The 16,534-nt window shown below is 36.6% G+C and overlaps 2 protein-coding genes and 1 long non-coding RNA gene across 3 annotated transcripts in view; 2 read left to right on the top strand and 1 right to left on the bottom strand.

Moving 5' to 3' along the window:
- The window catches only part of zdhhc12a (zinc finger DHHC-type palmitoyltransferase 12a), a 6,566-nt gene extending 2,914 nt beyond the window's left edge, over window positions 1–3,652 (top strand). The window contains exons 2-6 of the mRNA XM_016244099.1: window positions 122–258; window positions 333–428; window positions 511–656; window positions 2,625–2,636; window positions 2,848–3,652. Coding sequence (XP_016099585.1) covers window positions 122–258; window positions 333–428; window positions 511–656; window positions 2,625–2,636; window positions 2,848–3,163 — 707 coding nt within the window. The 3' untranslated portion in view covers window positions 3,164–3,652. The remainder of the gene's footprint in view (window positions 1–121; window positions 259–332; window positions 429–510; window positions 657–2,624; window positions 2,637–2,847) is intronic.
- A 1,767-nt stretch (window positions 3,653–5,419) lies between these two features.
- On the top strand, window positions 5,420–9,257 carry seta (SET nuclear proto-oncogene a). The gene is made up of 8 exons (XM_016244115.1): window positions 5,420–5,734; window positions 6,536–6,593; window positions 6,737–6,879; window positions 6,964–7,067; window positions 8,077–8,190; window positions 8,297–8,467; window positions 8,689–8,808; window positions 8,995–9,257. The coding sequence occupies exons 1-8, from the start codon at window positions 5,662–5,664 to the stop codon at window positions 9,016–9,018; spliced, it is 807 nt and encodes a 268-aa protein (XP_016099601.1). The 5' UTR covers window positions 5,420–5,661; the 3' UTR covers window positions 9,019–9,257.
- A 57-nt stretch (window positions 9,258–9,314) lies between these two features.
- Window positions 9,315–11,318, bottom strand: LOC107560062 (uncharacterized). The gene is made up of 2 exons (XR_001605690.1): window positions 11,239–11,318; window positions 9,315–10,064 (listed from the first exon to the last, which is right to left on the bottom strand). It is a non-coding gene; the product is annotated as an uncharacterized lncRNA (long non-coding RNA).
- Window positions 11,319–16,534: the final 5,216 nt, after the last annotated feature.

Genomic DNA, 16,534 nt, shown 5'->3' with positions numbered 1-16,534 from the left:
TTTAAGGGGGTCTGAATACTTTCCGTACCCACTGTATATTACGTTTAATATTTAATCTACATATTTTATTTTTCTATATTACATATTAAAAAGAAATGTTCACAATCCTGTTTTGGTGCAGATCTGCGTAAGTGTCAGGAGAGAGGAGATCTGGTCCAGCCGGTGGTGTTCAGCTCCGTGGTTCTGCTCTCTGTTCTGCTGTACTTCACTGTGTCTCTGATGGATCCTGGCTTTGTTCTGTCCGACAGCGACACAAGGGTAGTTATGAAAGCAACGTCTGTATAAGATACGTATAATAACTCATCTAATATTAGATATTTGGGCTCTTTCAGGGAACGTCAGTGGACAGTAATGAAGAACTGGAAAAGATGATTCCTCAAGATCACAGTTCTTTAAAGCAGCGACGCTGCGGCTACTGCTTTAAACTGGTACTTCATCAACCTAAACGCTGCTTTTGCTCAGCGTCCAGTGAAATCTGCTTATTCTTGTTTCTCTTTCTGTGTGAACCAGCAACCGATGAGGGCCAGGCACTGTCAAACGTGTAAGCGCTGTGTGAGGCGTTTTGACCATCACTGTCCCTGGATAGACAACTGTGTTGGTGAGAGGAATCACAAGTGGTTCCTGCTGTACCTGTGTGTGCAGTTTGTTGCTGTATGAACCCCAAATGTCCGAAGCACCACTCAGACTCGTCTTGTACGTACTTATTATTTGATCAGACTGCGAGATCATTTAATAAATATAGTTCATATAAAGATGTTTTAACACAAAAGTAATATAACATATTATAAACATTTATTTCCAAGGTGGACCGTTTCTGTGTAACGGGGTCATGACAATGTTTAGTTCGAAATGTTTTGCATTGCATAAAGTTTATATATTTTTAAAGAATAGTATGCATTATGCAAGGTTTTTTTTTCTTCTTCACAAAAACTGCTAGGGGTTCTGTAGAAAAGCATAAAAAAAGTAAAAATAAATAATTATTTGAAATAAGATTAAGTAACAAAATAAATGTGTTAAAATAAAAAAATTTAGTAAAATAAATCAAATTTTATTTAATAAATAAAATGTGATTACAATTTAAAAAAAATATTACAATAAATAACATTTATTTAAATAAATAATAAATACATTTTGATAAAAATTAATAAATAGAATTTAATTTAAATAGGTAAGTAATAAATAAGTATAAAATTAACAGGAAATGATTCAGATAAATAGATGCTTTGTGAAAAATGTGATTAAAATGATTGAAATAAATCATGTTTGATTAAAATAAATAATAAATACATTTTGATTAAAATAGACACATTTGATTTAAATAAATAATACATGTAACAGTACAGTACTATAGTGAGTAGGAAATATATCACATATTTATATTGTTCATTTCTCTTGATGTATTTTTAACATCCCCTTCACATCTTATTATTTGATCAGACTGCGAGATCATTTAATAAATATAGTTCATATAAAGATGTTTTAACACAAAAGTAATATAACATATTATAAACATTTATTTCCAAGGTGGACCGTTTCTGTGTAACAGGGTCATGACAATGTTTAGTTCGAAATGTTTTGCATTGCATAAAGTTTATATATTTTTAAAGAATAGTATGCATTATGCAAGGTTTTTTTTTCTTCTTCACAAAAACTGCTAGGGGTTCTGTAGAAAAGCATAAAAAAGTAAAAATAAATAATTATTTGAAATAAGATTAAGTAACAAAATAAATGTGTTAAAATAAAAAAATTTAGTAAAATAAATCAAATTTTATTTAATAAATAAAATGTGATTACAATTTAAAAAAAATATTACAATAAATAACATTTATTTAAATAAATAATAAATACATTTTGATAAAAATTAATAAATAGAATTTAATTTAAATAGGTAAGTAATAAATAAGTATAAAATTAACAGGAAATGATTCAGATAAATAGATGCTTTGTGAAAAATGTGATTAAAATGATTGAAATAAATCATGTTTGATTAAAATAAATAATAAATACATTTTGATTAAAATAGACACATTTGATTTAAATAAATAATACATGTAACAGTACAGTACTATAGTGAGTAGGAAATATATCACATATTTATATTGTTCATTTCTCACAATATCAGTGTTTTTTATATATGTGAGCCTGCAGCACAAAAGCAGTGTTAAGTCGCTGGGGGATATTTGTAGCAATAGCCAACAATACATTGTATGGGTCACAATTATACATTTCTCTTTTATGCCAAAAATCATTAGGATATTAAGTAAAGATCATGTTCCATGAAGATATTTTGTGAAGTTCCTACCGTAAATATATCAAAACTTAATTATTGATTAGTAATATGCATTGCTAAGAACTTAATTTGGACGACTTTAAAGATGATTTTCTCAATATTTTGATTTTTTTTGCACCCTCAGATTCCAGATTTTCAAATATTGTCCGATCCTAACAAACCACGCATCAATGGAAAGCTTATCTATTCAGCTTTTTCAGATGATGCATAAATCTCAATTTTGAAAAATTGACCCTTATGACTGGTTTTGTGCTCCAGGGTCACATATGAAAATGTATTTTGTGTATACATTTAAATTTAAGGATGGGGGTCCCTCTCACGAGGATCATCATATCTGGGGTCTATGGCATCTAAAAGATTGAAAACCCCTGCATTATGCAGTATATACTGTAAACCATACAGTAAGCAATGCCTTATCTTTATTGATCCCAGAGAAGCTATTCATTCCAAATTCATTTTTCATTTCCCCAAGTCACAGTCCAGCTGGGTTCAGAATAAAGAGTCGTTTATAACGCATCAAATGCACTGTGGATTACCCTGAAGCGTATGTGTTTAAGGTCCGGCGTGGTCTTTGCACCCACCTGGCAGCTGTGGTTCACTCAGAACGGATTCCTGCTCGGGGCGTTTGCCGTGACGGCCGTGTTTTCGGTGGTCGTGCTGCTCCTGCTGTGCATTCACCTGTACCTGGCCTCGGTGAACAGCACCACCTGGGAGTTCATGTCACGCCAGCGCATCGTGTACCTCAAACACTGCGACTCGGAGGAGAACCCGTTCGACAGAGGAGTCTTCTGCAACCTGTGGCACTTCTGCTGCATCTGTGGGACGGTAGCATGGGAGAGGATCTACGTCAGACACACCAACGGGGCTAAATGACTGAATTTTTTTTTTTGACTGGAGTTCAGACCACTGAGTGTTTTATTGAGCGTCTCTTTAGACCCAACATTAATCGTTTTTTACTAATACTGATGTGATGTGGTTACTTGCATCATTTTATGTAGTAAACCTGCAGGGATAAATAGGCCATTTATCATCACGTGCCACAATTATTGGTGTTTGGGTGTTTTCTACTCATTTGTTGCATGATGTATATCTGTTCACATAATGAGGGACAGTTTGTATAGTTCAGCTTTTTTATTGGTTGAAGTTAATTTTACATGTGACTAAATAAACTTTCTAAATAAAGACTCGCTAATGATTCTTATAAGCCAGAAAAAAATGCTTCAGTGAATAAAGGTGATTAGTGGTGAGCGGTTGCTGAAACACAAATCTTCACTTTCGGTTTATTTATTCATATCTGTCTTGATATTAACCAGAAACTTGGGATTCGTGAGACTTAAAGCAATGGGCAAACTTCCAAATGAGCCTCAAGATGACTTGATATTAAAATATTTTGTTGGGGGGAAAAAATTGTGAGTAAAAAATACTCACTTATCCAGTAAATCACAAAGACTGGAAAAGACATGCAAATTCATTTGGGGCTTGGCAGGCTTTGAATATTGTGTAAAATGTCAAAAAGGTTGAGAACCACTAACTTAAAGAGTTGTGTGGCTTGTAGTTCATTTCTACCTACACTATAGTGCAAAACTGCACCCTAGTTCAGTAGTCAGTGCACTACTAAGGGAGTCAGCTATTTCTATGGCTGTCCCATCGACTCTCCTTAAAGGGATAGTTCACCCAAAAATGAAAATGTGATGTTTATCTGCTTACCCCCTGCAGGGCATCCAAGATGTAGGTAACTTTGTTTCTTCAGTTGAACACAAACTGAGATTTTTAACTCCAGCCGTTGCAGTCTGTCAGTCGTATAATGCATGGCAATGGTAACAAAATCTGTGAGAGTAAAAAAAACATGCACAGACAAATCCAAATTAAACCCTGCGGCTCGTGACAACACATTGATGTCCCAACACACGAAACGATCGGTTTGTGCGAGAAACCCAACAGTATTTATATCATTTTTGACCTCTAATACACCACTATGTCCAGCTGTCTTTGAGCGCGCGCACGGCTTCCGGTGCGTGAGGTGTGTACGCGCTCTGCCGTAGTTTACGTTAAAGGCTGTGTTGATATCCAGCCGAAGTGTAAACAATGAGTGACGTATATGCGCGAGAGATCACGTCCGGCGCTTGCGTAAACAACGGCAGAGCGCGTACACACCTCACGCACCGGAAGCCGTGCGCGCGCTCAAAGACAGCTGGACATAGAGGAGTATTAGAGGTCAAAAATGATATAAATACTGTTGGGTTTCTGGCACAAACCGATCGTTTCGTGTGTTAGGACATCAATGTGTCGTCACGAGCCGCAGGGTTTAATTTGGATTTGTCTGTGCATGTTTTTTTTACTCTCATAGATTTTGTTACCATTACCATGCATTATACGACTGACAGACTGCAACGGCTGGAGTTAAAAATCTCAGTTTGTGTGCAACTGAAGAAACAAAGTCACCTACATCTTGGATGCGCTGCAGGGGGTGAGCAGATAAACATCACATTTTCATTTTTGGGTGAACTATCCCTTTAAGTCACCATAAAAACTAGTGAGCATCAGCTATTCACTGTATTCATCAAAAATGTTATCATGATTTTTATTGGCATTATGCCTTCATCTGACACGACTGGAGAAGTGCAACAGGATTGAAACATGACCATGAGCACTTTATATATATGCACGTGCTTTCAATGAACTATATTTGACAAACACGTTTATTCAAAGCAACCCGCATTGGATTGAAGTTATACATTTGGTTAATGCATGCATTCGTAGGAATCGAACCCGTGACCTTGGCGTTGCTTGCGCCACTTCCATCATTGGCGCTTTCGTGTAACTTGAACGCCGCGTTTTTAGAGCGTTCTTCACGCGCGCGACGCTTACGAGAGCTGCATTGATTTTTAACATTTCAAAATATTTTTTTTTTCCGGTCTAGGATGACCGAACAACACCAGAAGGTTAAACATAGTCCTGGGTGTTTATTTGCAGCGTGGTTTTTGTCTAGAACCATTTTACCTACATTCAGATAACATTGAAATCCCGCCTTTTCTGTAGCGGTTCCACGCCCAGCCCCGCCCCCACCGGCGCCGCCCAATCAGAGAGCAGGTCCGGGGACCGACGTCAAGCTCGGCGCGTTGTTCTGGAAGGGGCGGAGTTCATTTTTCGAGCTCGTGAGGGGCGCGTTCTGTCCGAAAGAGAGCGCGTGAGGATCTGCGTTCGTTCCCTCGCTGTAAGTTTGTGTGGAGCAGCGCGAGCTCGCTCGTTTCTCGTCCTATTACAGTCTCCAGAAACCGAGCTCAAGGAGGACGATCTTCTACCTCAGCGAGTTTAATAACCACAGCTCTTGATTCCCACTGAAAACTCCTCTCGTCGCGATCAGTGAAATCATGTCTGCCTCAGCGGCTAAAGTCAGTAAAAAGGAACTGAACTCGAACCACGACGGAGGGGACGAGACCTCAGGTAAGCGAGAACGGCGGCCATTTTCACTTTCTCTTCTCCCGCAAGCGGGGTTTTAATCGCTGTTGTAGCTAGTTAATTATCCGGGGCTCGAGTATGACTCGTTTCTGTAGACCGTGGCGGTGTGCGGTGCTTGTAATCGGCCGCGGGTCTGGTTGGATGTTCGCGGAGGGACGGCGGCGGAGGCCATGTTTGATTTCTGCGAACCGAGCCACAAAGCCCCATTAGTACGCACACAAAAACCGTTGTATTTAAAAAAAAAAAAAAAGCGCGGGAGTTTTTGTTCTGCCCGCTAACGGATTTTTTCGAAGAAACGCGTGCAGTTAAAGAGCGTGAAACATGCGGAACGGAAGCGTCAGATCGCGGTGCTTTATTGTTGTTGTGCTTTAGCCTAGCCGAGCCACGTCTCCGCCATGATGTAGCACGGGCTAATGGTTGTTTATGCACTTTAACGGGCGAACGATGGTAGAAATGAACGCCGAAGCGACTTTACACGCGCATCGGCCGTGGGTTCGCGGCGGAAGCAGGTGCAGCGCGAGCGATTCTGTGCACATTTAAACCACGCGGCATCAGCGCGGCTCCCTCTGAGCTCAATGCATCAGACCGCATTCGCGTCACGTAATCGAGTAATACTGACTTTTCGAAGAAGCTATGCGCACGTGTTCAGTTTAAAAATCTTTAAATTCTAGTTTAAATCGTTGAAAAGCGCGGGAATTGGGAATAAAAGCATTTTAGCTTATGTTGCGCTAGTTTGTGATGCTAAATATTTCCTGTTTTTCCCTTCAACACCGTTTTCTCATTTAGAAAAAGAGCAACAAGAAGCCATCGAGCACATCGATGAAGTACAGAATGAAATTGACAGGTATGTAGAACTATATTGAATGAATTACCGCGGTATCCACATGGTAATGGAGTTACCGCGGTATCCACACTTTAATGGAATTACCGCGGTATAAAATGGAAGTCGATGCTCGTGAATGGAGATGATTGTCTGATCTTGTCCAGACTGAACGAGCAGGCGAGTGAGGAAATTCTCAAAGTCGAACAGAAATACAACAAACTCCGCCAGCCGTTCTTCCAGAAGAGGTCTGAACTCATAGCCAAAATCCCCAACTTTTGGGTCACAACATTTGTCAACCACCCACAAGGTAAGATCCTTCGCAAACTGTTATTACACTATTTTACCATCTATATTCAATGAGTGTTTTATTTAATGTGGTTTGATTCTCTAGTCTCCGCTCTTCTTGGGGAGGAGGATGAGGAGGCGCTTCATTATCTGAGCAGAGTAGAGGTGACGGAGTTCGAAGACATCAAATCTGGCTACAGAATAGATTTTGTAAGTGGTAAAAATTCACTTTCATGGCTTAGAGCAGTGGTCGCCAACCTGTCGAGTGCGTCCCAGTAGATCCCGAAAAAAACAGTAAAACGCTTTGTTTACAGTAGGGATGCACCGATATGAAAATTTTGGCCGATACCGATAACAGAAAAAATGAGCCGATATGGGCCGATACCGATATGGTGGCCGATATATCGTGCATCCCTAGTTTACAGCGGTAAACAAGGAAACGCTGTAGTGCGGTCGGTTCGTAAGCAGTGTTGCCAAGTCTGCGGTTTTCCCGTGGAATTGGGCGACTTAACACTGTTGCATCGGGTTGTTGTTCATGTCCGCGGGTTTAAGTGACCCCAGTAACGTGATATTTAGGAATGTGAATTTTACTGGAAGATCCCCGCCAAAAAACGTGTGTATTACCCCCGGAATGCAATTTTTACAGGGGAACCCCCCTCGAAACATTGGACTAGTTTTATTGCGAAAACCTGGCAACCCTGTTCATTAGCGCCACCTGCTGTCAGAGAGTGTGTCTCATTCAGACCTGCTGTTTTTGTTTCGTGCAGATGTTTTATGTAGCAAATAAATAACACCATAAGTCAGACCGTTCTGTTGATTTAATCTAAATCAAATCAAAAACACCTGCCCGTGCAGATCGTGATTGAAAGGCAGTGGTTGCCTCTAATTTCAAATGGCTAGATATTTTAGTTTAAAGCCAGTTTGTTTGTTATAAACCAAATAGCCAATAAATAAATTTGCTTAAGGATCAGAATCCAATTTGCTAGAAAAGAAATTCTGAATCAGCTATAATCGGAGCATCACTAATTCAAATTTGAGGCTTTTTACTTAGTATTTTAAGTACTATCTGGGATGTCTTTTTCTATCAATTCTTCAATACATAGATCTTGTCTTTCATAAAGGCCGAGGTCAGGGATCTTGGGCCTAAAAAGGTTGGTGACCACTGGCGTAGAGCTTTTATGCTTCCATAACTCACCCTCTCTTTTCCGTTGCCTTTTAGTATTTCGATGAAAACATGTATTTTGAGAACAAAGTCCTCTCCAAAGAAATCCACCTGAACGAAAGTGGAGACCCAACCTCGAAGTCAACAGAGATCAAGTGGAAACCGGGAAAAGTATGCATGATGTTTATTATTAGAGAGTTCTTTGCTCTGTGACTGGATTCTGTCAAATAGTTGTACACTTCTGAGTTTTTAATGTGAGTCCTTAATTCTTTCGCAGGACCTCACAAGTCGGTCCAGTCAGACACCGAGTAAAGCGGGCAAGAAGAGGCAACATGAAGAACCTGAGAGTTTCTTCACCTGGTTTACTGATCACTCCGATTCGGGGGCCGACGAGTTGGGCGAAGTCATTAAAGACGACATCTGGCCGAATCCTCTTCAGTACTACTTGGTGAGACTTGCACTCCCGTTCTGGAACAACATCCACATACAAATGGAAAGCTTTAACTAATGTTCAGATTAAGCTTGTGTAGACAAGCGGTAGGTTTGTATAGGTTTATTTTAGTCTTAGAAAGTTTCCATTTCAGGCATTTAAATGATGTGGTCGAACAATTCGTCAATGCAGCGGAATGGAAGTTATGAGTCATTCATTTGCATTTCAAACCCCAACAGGTTCCAGACATGGAGGATGAGGAAGGAGAGGATGAGGAGGAAGACGAGGAAGGTCTGGATGATATTGATGAAGAGGGAGAAGATGATGGAGAGGAGGAAGAGGAGGATGATGATGGAGAGGTATGCAACCAATTATTTTGCTGTCGCGTAGAAAGTCTTTAAATGCGTAACTATAGAAATGATTCTAGCCGCTCTTTATAAAATTTCTTGAAAATGTTCAATTCTTTCTTGTCTTCAAGTATTGGCTTTCAGCAAACTTGTGTATCATTTGAAGAAGCGCACATTAACTGCGCCTTTCTATTGCAGGACGATGATGGCGAGGATGACTAGATTAGAGAAATATTATCCACATTTCCCCCAGTCCTGTTTCCAAATTGCTTCTTTGGCTTTTTTGTTGTTTTTTGGGGAGCAAGATGCTTCGTTGTCCTGTTTTTTGGTTTTGAGCTCCATCTTTCCTCTATCCTGAACTTGCCGTGTTGAACAGACTCACAATAAACTGACTGCAAAATCTTGCCAACATGGCGTCTACCATCTCAATTTCCAAATGCATTTCGAAGTAAAAGCAAAACACTAGTTATCGGCCGCACGTCGTCTGGAGTAGACTTGCGAATAGTGTTTTCTGTTTCTTTTTGTTTAATATATATATGTACAAATATGTATAATTTTCTTCCTGTTGAAGTTTCGTGGTTAATAGCCATGGTGCGCTGTGATCTGCTAGCTCTAGCGTTCTCCACCGTTTTGTTACTTTATTCTTGGTGTTTATTCCCTGGTTTAATCGGCAGATAGACATCAGTAGTGAATCCCTGTTTCAGGAGGGCTGAGGAAAGAGGTTATGTGGACACCATCATTGAGTCTTTGATTTTTATCTCGTCTTGTTTTACAGACATTCACCAGATTTGAAATGGATTTTTGATAAAGAAAATAAAATATAAAAAAAAAAAAAAGGAATCAAATCATGCCTGTAACTTTCTCTTACCACCTCAATGAACTTTATGTAGTGGCTGTATTACTGTGTAAGACACTTGAATCTGTTGGGTTGGTTTTCAAATAAAACACAATGTTTGGTATTCATCCAGTTGCACAGAAAATACAATAAAGTTAAAAATTGTTTGTTTTAAGAGTCAATGGGAAGCCATATTTTAATATCCCCTGGGCCAAGTCAAGAACAAAGCCAGGCATTCCAGTCATATTAAATATTCCCCATAAAAATAGCTTTATTAAATGGCATAAAGTGTGGTCTGGCTAATTGTCAACTTCTAAAAGATTTTGGGGTCATCAGTAGTGTGGATGCGAAGTGTTCCTATGAGTGCCCCAAATGTCTGGTCCGAACCTTCAAATTATTCTCGGGTCCCCGTCACTGGGCTGAAACGCCCAACCTTCAATGAGGAATAGTTCACCCAAAAATGAAGATTTACTGAGAATGTACTCTCCCTCAGGACACGCAAGATGTGTTTGTTTCTTCATCAGATTTGGAGAAATGTAGCATTGCATCACTTCTCAGCAGTGAATGGGTGCCGTCAGAATGAGAGTCCAAACAGCTGATAAAAACATCACAATAATCCACAAGTAATCCACTCCAGTCCAGTTAATGTCTTGTAAGAAGCACATCTTTTATTGAGGTGTTTTTAAACTTCAAATAGTTGCTTCTGGCTAAAATACAAACCTGCTATCCATAATATAGTTTTCTCCCGTGAAAAGGTTGTCTGGTCTCAATCGGGAGAGAAATCTGCAAAGATCAAACACCGTTTACAAGCCAAAACCGTTTTAAACAATATGTGAGTGGATTTTGATGTGAGAGACGACAAGAGATGGACCTTTCCCACTGGAGGAAGCGTTATAGAATATGGAAATTTTGGATGTAAAAAAAAAACCCAATCTTGATAGATTTTTTATTTGCAAACACAGCTTCTGGCTTCTCAAGACATTAACTGATGGACTGGAGTGGTGTGGATTATTGTGATGTCTTTATCAGCTGTTTGGACTCTCATTCTGACGGCACCCATTCACTGCAGAGTATCCATTGCTGAGACACTGATGCAGTGCTACATTTCTCCAAATCTGATGAAGAAACAAACTCATCCACAACTTGGATGAAGACACTTCTCCAGCAAATTTTCATTTTTGGGTGAACTATTCCATCGCATGTACATGAATGGAAGTGGAAATTTGTTTATTTCTTGTTTTGTAGTTCACTTCAGTAGTCCAGTAGCATGAAATACATTTTGCATGTAAAAACAAATTGCATGTACGCTCATAAAACTGTGTGTGTGTGTATATCAAGAATACGTATTTCAAACTTGTGCATAAGTTTAATACAGTAAAACTATGTACTTACATTTACATATTTGGCCGGCGCTTTTATTAAATAATAAATAAACATTCTATCACTTCCTGCTTTCCCTAGAAATCGAACCCACAACCTTCCTGTTGCTATTGCCATCCCCTACTGTTTGAGCAATGCATTACTTACTGTACTTTTAAATGCTTATTTATACTATGTCTATACAATATTTGTATTGCACTTCATATGAAAACCCTCTAAACACCCACCTAGGTGTGTTTTGCACCGTGGCGGGAAACTTCACTAGAACCATCCCAATCAGATTACTTTTTTTCAAGTAACTAGTAAAGTAACGCATTACTTTTTAATTTACAAGAGAATATCTTGAGTTACTTTTTCAAATAAGTAACGCAAGTTACTTATTTTTTTCCAATTTAGTGATTGGCAGCTCTCCTGTCCCCATGTTGAGAGAAATCAGATGTTACTGTAGATCTAAAATAAATATGAATATGCATTAATTCATCTAACGCACAAAAACTAAACACAGATTCAGTATTCCTCAAAATGAGTAAAAATAATGCAACTCAGAATATGACGCAAACCTGCAATAATTAAATGTTAAACAACACAAATATCCTTTATGTATTTAATCCCATTCTATTAAGCAATGTCTTTGCTTCTGGCCTTCAATGATCCAGTTCAACCGTACTAATAAACACGAATTACTCTAGACGAACATTTCTGTGTCTTTGTTTATTGCTGAAGTGTGTTGAAATGTCTTCTTCTGTATTCTACTGTACGGACGTAAATGTACTTTCCCTTCAGCCTGAGGCGCATTCATTTCACTTTTGGCGTGAAAAGGCTTTTATATTTGCCAAAAATATAACTTTTTTATTTTAAAAACAAGCAAGCCCTGTTCAGATTTAAAAAGTAACGCAAAAGTAACGTAACGCATTACTTTCCATAAAAAGTAACTAAGTAACATAATTAGTTACTTTTTTTATGGAGTAACGTAATATTGTAATGCATTACTTTTAAAAGTAACTTTCCCCAACACTGGTTATTAGTAGTATTTTGATATATATTTTTTAATTTCATGTTCATTTTAACTAAAGTGTAGTTTTGTTGTGTTTTTGTTATTTTTATTAGTTTTTAGTTATTTTAATACATCAAGTTACTGAAAATGAGAAATGTTGCCTTGGAAACTAGCTGAAATAAAAGTGTTTTATTTTTAATTTCAAGTAACTCTGCATATGTATACAGAGCTGGGTAGATTGCTTGAAAATTGTAATCCGTTACTGATTCCAAGTTACATGACAAAAACTGTAGTTAGTAACGTAATCCATTACATTACAAGTAATCCAATCAGACTACTTTTGGATTACTTTTAGATTACTTTTGACCTAACTCGTTTATCACATTGATTTAAATATGATCATTTTGTACCATATATTGATATAAAAATGCAAAGAAAAAGAAAATATATGCCATTCGTTGTAATTAACAACGTGAAGTGCATTAAACATTACATTATCAAGGTTCCCAAACGGGTTCGTAAAGGTTGCGAGTTCGATGAAAAGCTAATAATTAATGTATCATAAAAATGTAAAATAAAGAGAAATAATTTTAAAATATCAATCAAAATAAAACACTTAGAATTTTTTTTATGTTTTATTTGCTTACACCTGCATGTCATGTGACCATTAACCAACATGAACATGTGTCACTTAATTATTGACTTATTACCTTAAAATCTCAGGCGTACTACAAATAAATATATTAAGTTAAAGAGGTTCACATGACAAAAAAGTTTGGGAATCCTTGCATTAAACGTAAAGAAGAAATAACGTGAATTTGTGCATTTTAATGTGTTTGAAAGACAAAAGCCTTTCAAAAGATGGTAATTAAATAATCAACTGAGTGATGATTCAAATAAAAATTAATGCTTTCATCAGTAGTTGATGCAATGTTGAAACGTAGAGAAAACACTTCTTAAAATGCAAAAGATTTTTTGTGGCCTCTCAATTTCATAATTTTTTCATAATTCAAAATTGCTTGCTATTGTGTGAATAATATGTAATCAGTACTTTTACTTAAGTTTTGGAGTCTGATTACACGTAATCCGTCACTGCTCGTATATTGTTTTAGTTTACCATGATAGCCCTATTTAGTGTCCCCATCATATCCTAATATACTGGATAAAATATTAAACTTTAATCGTTTTTAGTCGCAATTAAGTGAACGTACGTATAGGTCCATTTGAAATGAAATCTCTGGTTTGGTTGCTTTGAATAGACGTTGTCATTTCTAATGTTGAACTTCTAATGCAATTTCTCATCGTAGCAAACCAAAATCTGTAATCATTTGCCCGAATAATTTCTATTCTGAATTCTATTTCATTTTGTAGTAAGTTGAGCTGAAATGGATCTGATGAATTCTGTGATGTTTTGTGGTATTAGTTGGTTTGTCACTAAAAATTGCTAAACATTTGTTATAATTAATGAATAAAGTCCACGATCTTGACCAGAGCTCATTTCTAAAAGTCTGCTAATCCCTTTTATAAAAATACTTCCTTACATAACAAAACATACATAATAGATCTGTACTAGATGTACAGCCACTTTCTGATCCATTAGATTTAAATACACACAAAAATAATCACTTGGTGTACTTGGTTTAATCCTTATGCCATATAAAATCATCAATATACAGTACATTTCATCTTAGTGTATGCACACTCCATCATCATATTGCAAAAATAAGGCTCATGTAGGGTAAGCTGATTACTGTTAACAATCACTTGTCTAAAACGGATAATAAACTTTGGTTGGAGGATCATTTTCATGAATTTGAGATCGGATGGATACATTAAGACACCAACACGTAAAAACTAATTTAGAAAAGAAGATAATTTCCTTGCATGCTCAGATAAAAGAAAACAAACTTGAACTTAAGATGGCATGATGCTCGATTAAATAAATCCTATAGATGAGAAAAACACTCATGCAAACACACATTCATCCATTACACAGTATTGGCTTATACTTCATTTCAGTGTAGAACAATCTGAAACATTTGTCAGGTCGATTTCCACCAATCAGGACTTGAAGAAGGCGGAGCCAAGCTCGCTCCTGGGAGCGGGAATCTGCTTGGTTCTTAAAGACGTCTAGATAAAAGAAAGAACAGATGCAGTGACTATTAGTTATAAAAAATTGAGAAAATATCATTTAGCTGCTACAAACAAGACGCTTGCCTCTAGAAACTGTTTGAGTCTGGTTACAGAGCCCATCTGACCGGTGCTGGTGACCGCTTCGATTCTGAGGAAATAAGGTTAGGTTTAATAAATAAGGACCGGTATTAATATTTATGGCATATTTATGTTTATACCTAATATTGAAGGAATACTTCACCCATAAATGAAAATTGACTCCCCCATCAGAGCATCCGAGATTAGGATGAGTTTGTTTCTTCGTCAGGTTTGGAGAAATGTAGCACTGCATCAGTGTCTCAGCGATGGATGCTCTGCAGTGAATGGGTGCCGTCAGAATGAGAGTCCAAACAGCTGATAAAAACATCACAATAATCCACAGCACTCCAGACCATCAGTTAACATCTGGAGAAGACAAAAGCTGAGACAAATCCAGCATTAAGACGTTTTGTAACTTTAAACCGCCGCTTCCGGCTAAAATACGAGTCCATAATCCATAATAACACTTCCTCCAGTTCTTCTGTTGTCTCTCACATCAAAATCCAGTCACAGATTTGTTTAGAGCTGTTTTGGACTGTTTAAACAGTGCTTGATCTGTGCAGATTTCTCTCCTGATTCAGACCAGATGACTTTTTCACCGGAGGAAGCGTTATTATGGATTATGGACTTACTTTCCATAAAAAGTAACTAAGTAACATAATTAGTTACTTTTTTTATGGAGTAACGTAATATTGTAATGCATTACTTTTAAAAGTAACTTTCCCCAACACTGGTTATTAGTAGTATTTTGATATATATTTTTTAATTTCATGTTCATTTTAACTAAAGTGTAGTTTTGTTGTGTTTTTGTTATTTTTATTAGTTTTTAGTTATTTTAATACATCAAGTTACTGAAAATGAGAAATGTTGCCTTGGAAACTAGCTGAAATAAAAGTGTTTTATTTTTAATTTCAAGTAACTCTGCATATGTATACAGAGCTGGGTAGATTGCTTGAAAATTGTAATCCGTTACTGATTCCAAGTTACATGACAAAAACTGTAGTTAGTAACGTAATCCATTACATTACAAGTAATCCAATCAGACTACTTTTGGATTACTTTTAGATTACTTTTGACCTAACTCGTTTATCACATTGATTTAAATATGATCATTTTGTACCATATATTGATATAAAAATGCAAAGAAAAAGAAAATATATGCCATTCGTTGTAATTAACAACGTGAAGTGCATTAAACATTACATTATCAAGGTTCCCAAACGGGTTCGTAAAGGTTGCGAGTTCGATGAAAAGCTAATAATTAATGTATCATAAAAATGTAAAATAAAGAGAAATAATTTTAAAATATCAATCAAAATAAAACACTTAGAATTTTTTTTATGTTTTATTTGCTTACACCTGCATGTCATGTGACCATTAACCAACATGAACATGTGTCACTTAATTATTGACTTATTACCTTAAAATCTCAGGCGTACTACAAATAAATATATTAAGTTAAAGAGGTTCACATGACAAAAAAGTTTGGGAATCCTTGCATTAAACGTAAAGAAGAAATAACGTGAATTTGTGCATTTTAATGTGTTTGAAAGACAAAAGCCTTTCAAAAGATGGTAATTAAATAATCAACTGAGTGATGATTCAAATAAAAATTAATGCTTTCATCAGTAGTTGATGCAATGTTGAAACGTAGAGAAAACACTTCTTAAAATGCAAAAGATTTTTTGTGGCCTCTCAATTTCATAATTTTTTCATAATTCAAAATTGCTTGCTATTGTGTGAATAATATGTAATCAGTACTTTTACTTAAGTTTTGGAGTCTGATTACACGTAATCCGTCACTGCTCGTATATTGTTTTAGTTTACCATGATAGCCCTATTTAGTGTCCCCATCATATCCTAATATACTGGATAAAATATTAAACTTTAATCGTTTTTAGTCGCAATTAAGTGAACGTACGTATAGGTCCATTTGAAATGAAATCTCTGGTTTGGTTGCTTTGAATAGACGTTGTCATTTCTAATGTTGAACTTCTAATGCAATTTCTCATCGTAGCAAACCAAAATCTGTAATCATTTGCCCGAATAATTTCTATTCTGAATTCTATTTCATTTTGTAGTAAGTTGAGCTGAAATGGATCTGATGAATTCTGTGACGTTTTGTGGTATTAGTTGGTTTGTCACTAAAAATTGCTAAACATTTGTTATAATTAATGAATAAAGTCCACGATCTTGACCAGAGCTCATTTCTAAAAGTCTGCTAATCCCTTTTATAAAAATACTTCCTTACATAACAAAACATACATAATAGATCTGTACTAGATGTACAGCCACTTTCTGATCCATTAGATTTAAAT

This window comes from Sinocyclocheilus grahami, unplaced genomic scaffold (genome assembly GCF_001515645.1).
Source record: "Sinocyclocheilus grahami isolate Dianchi unplaced genomic scaffold, SAMN03320097.WGS_v1.1 scaffold708.1, whole genome shotgun sequence".
Taxonomy (NCBI): Eukaryota; Metazoa; Chordata; class Actinopteri; order Cypriniformes; family Cyprinidae; genus Sinocyclocheilus; species Sinocyclocheilus grahami.
This window is presented reverse-complemented; position numbering and strand designations above follow the sequence as displayed.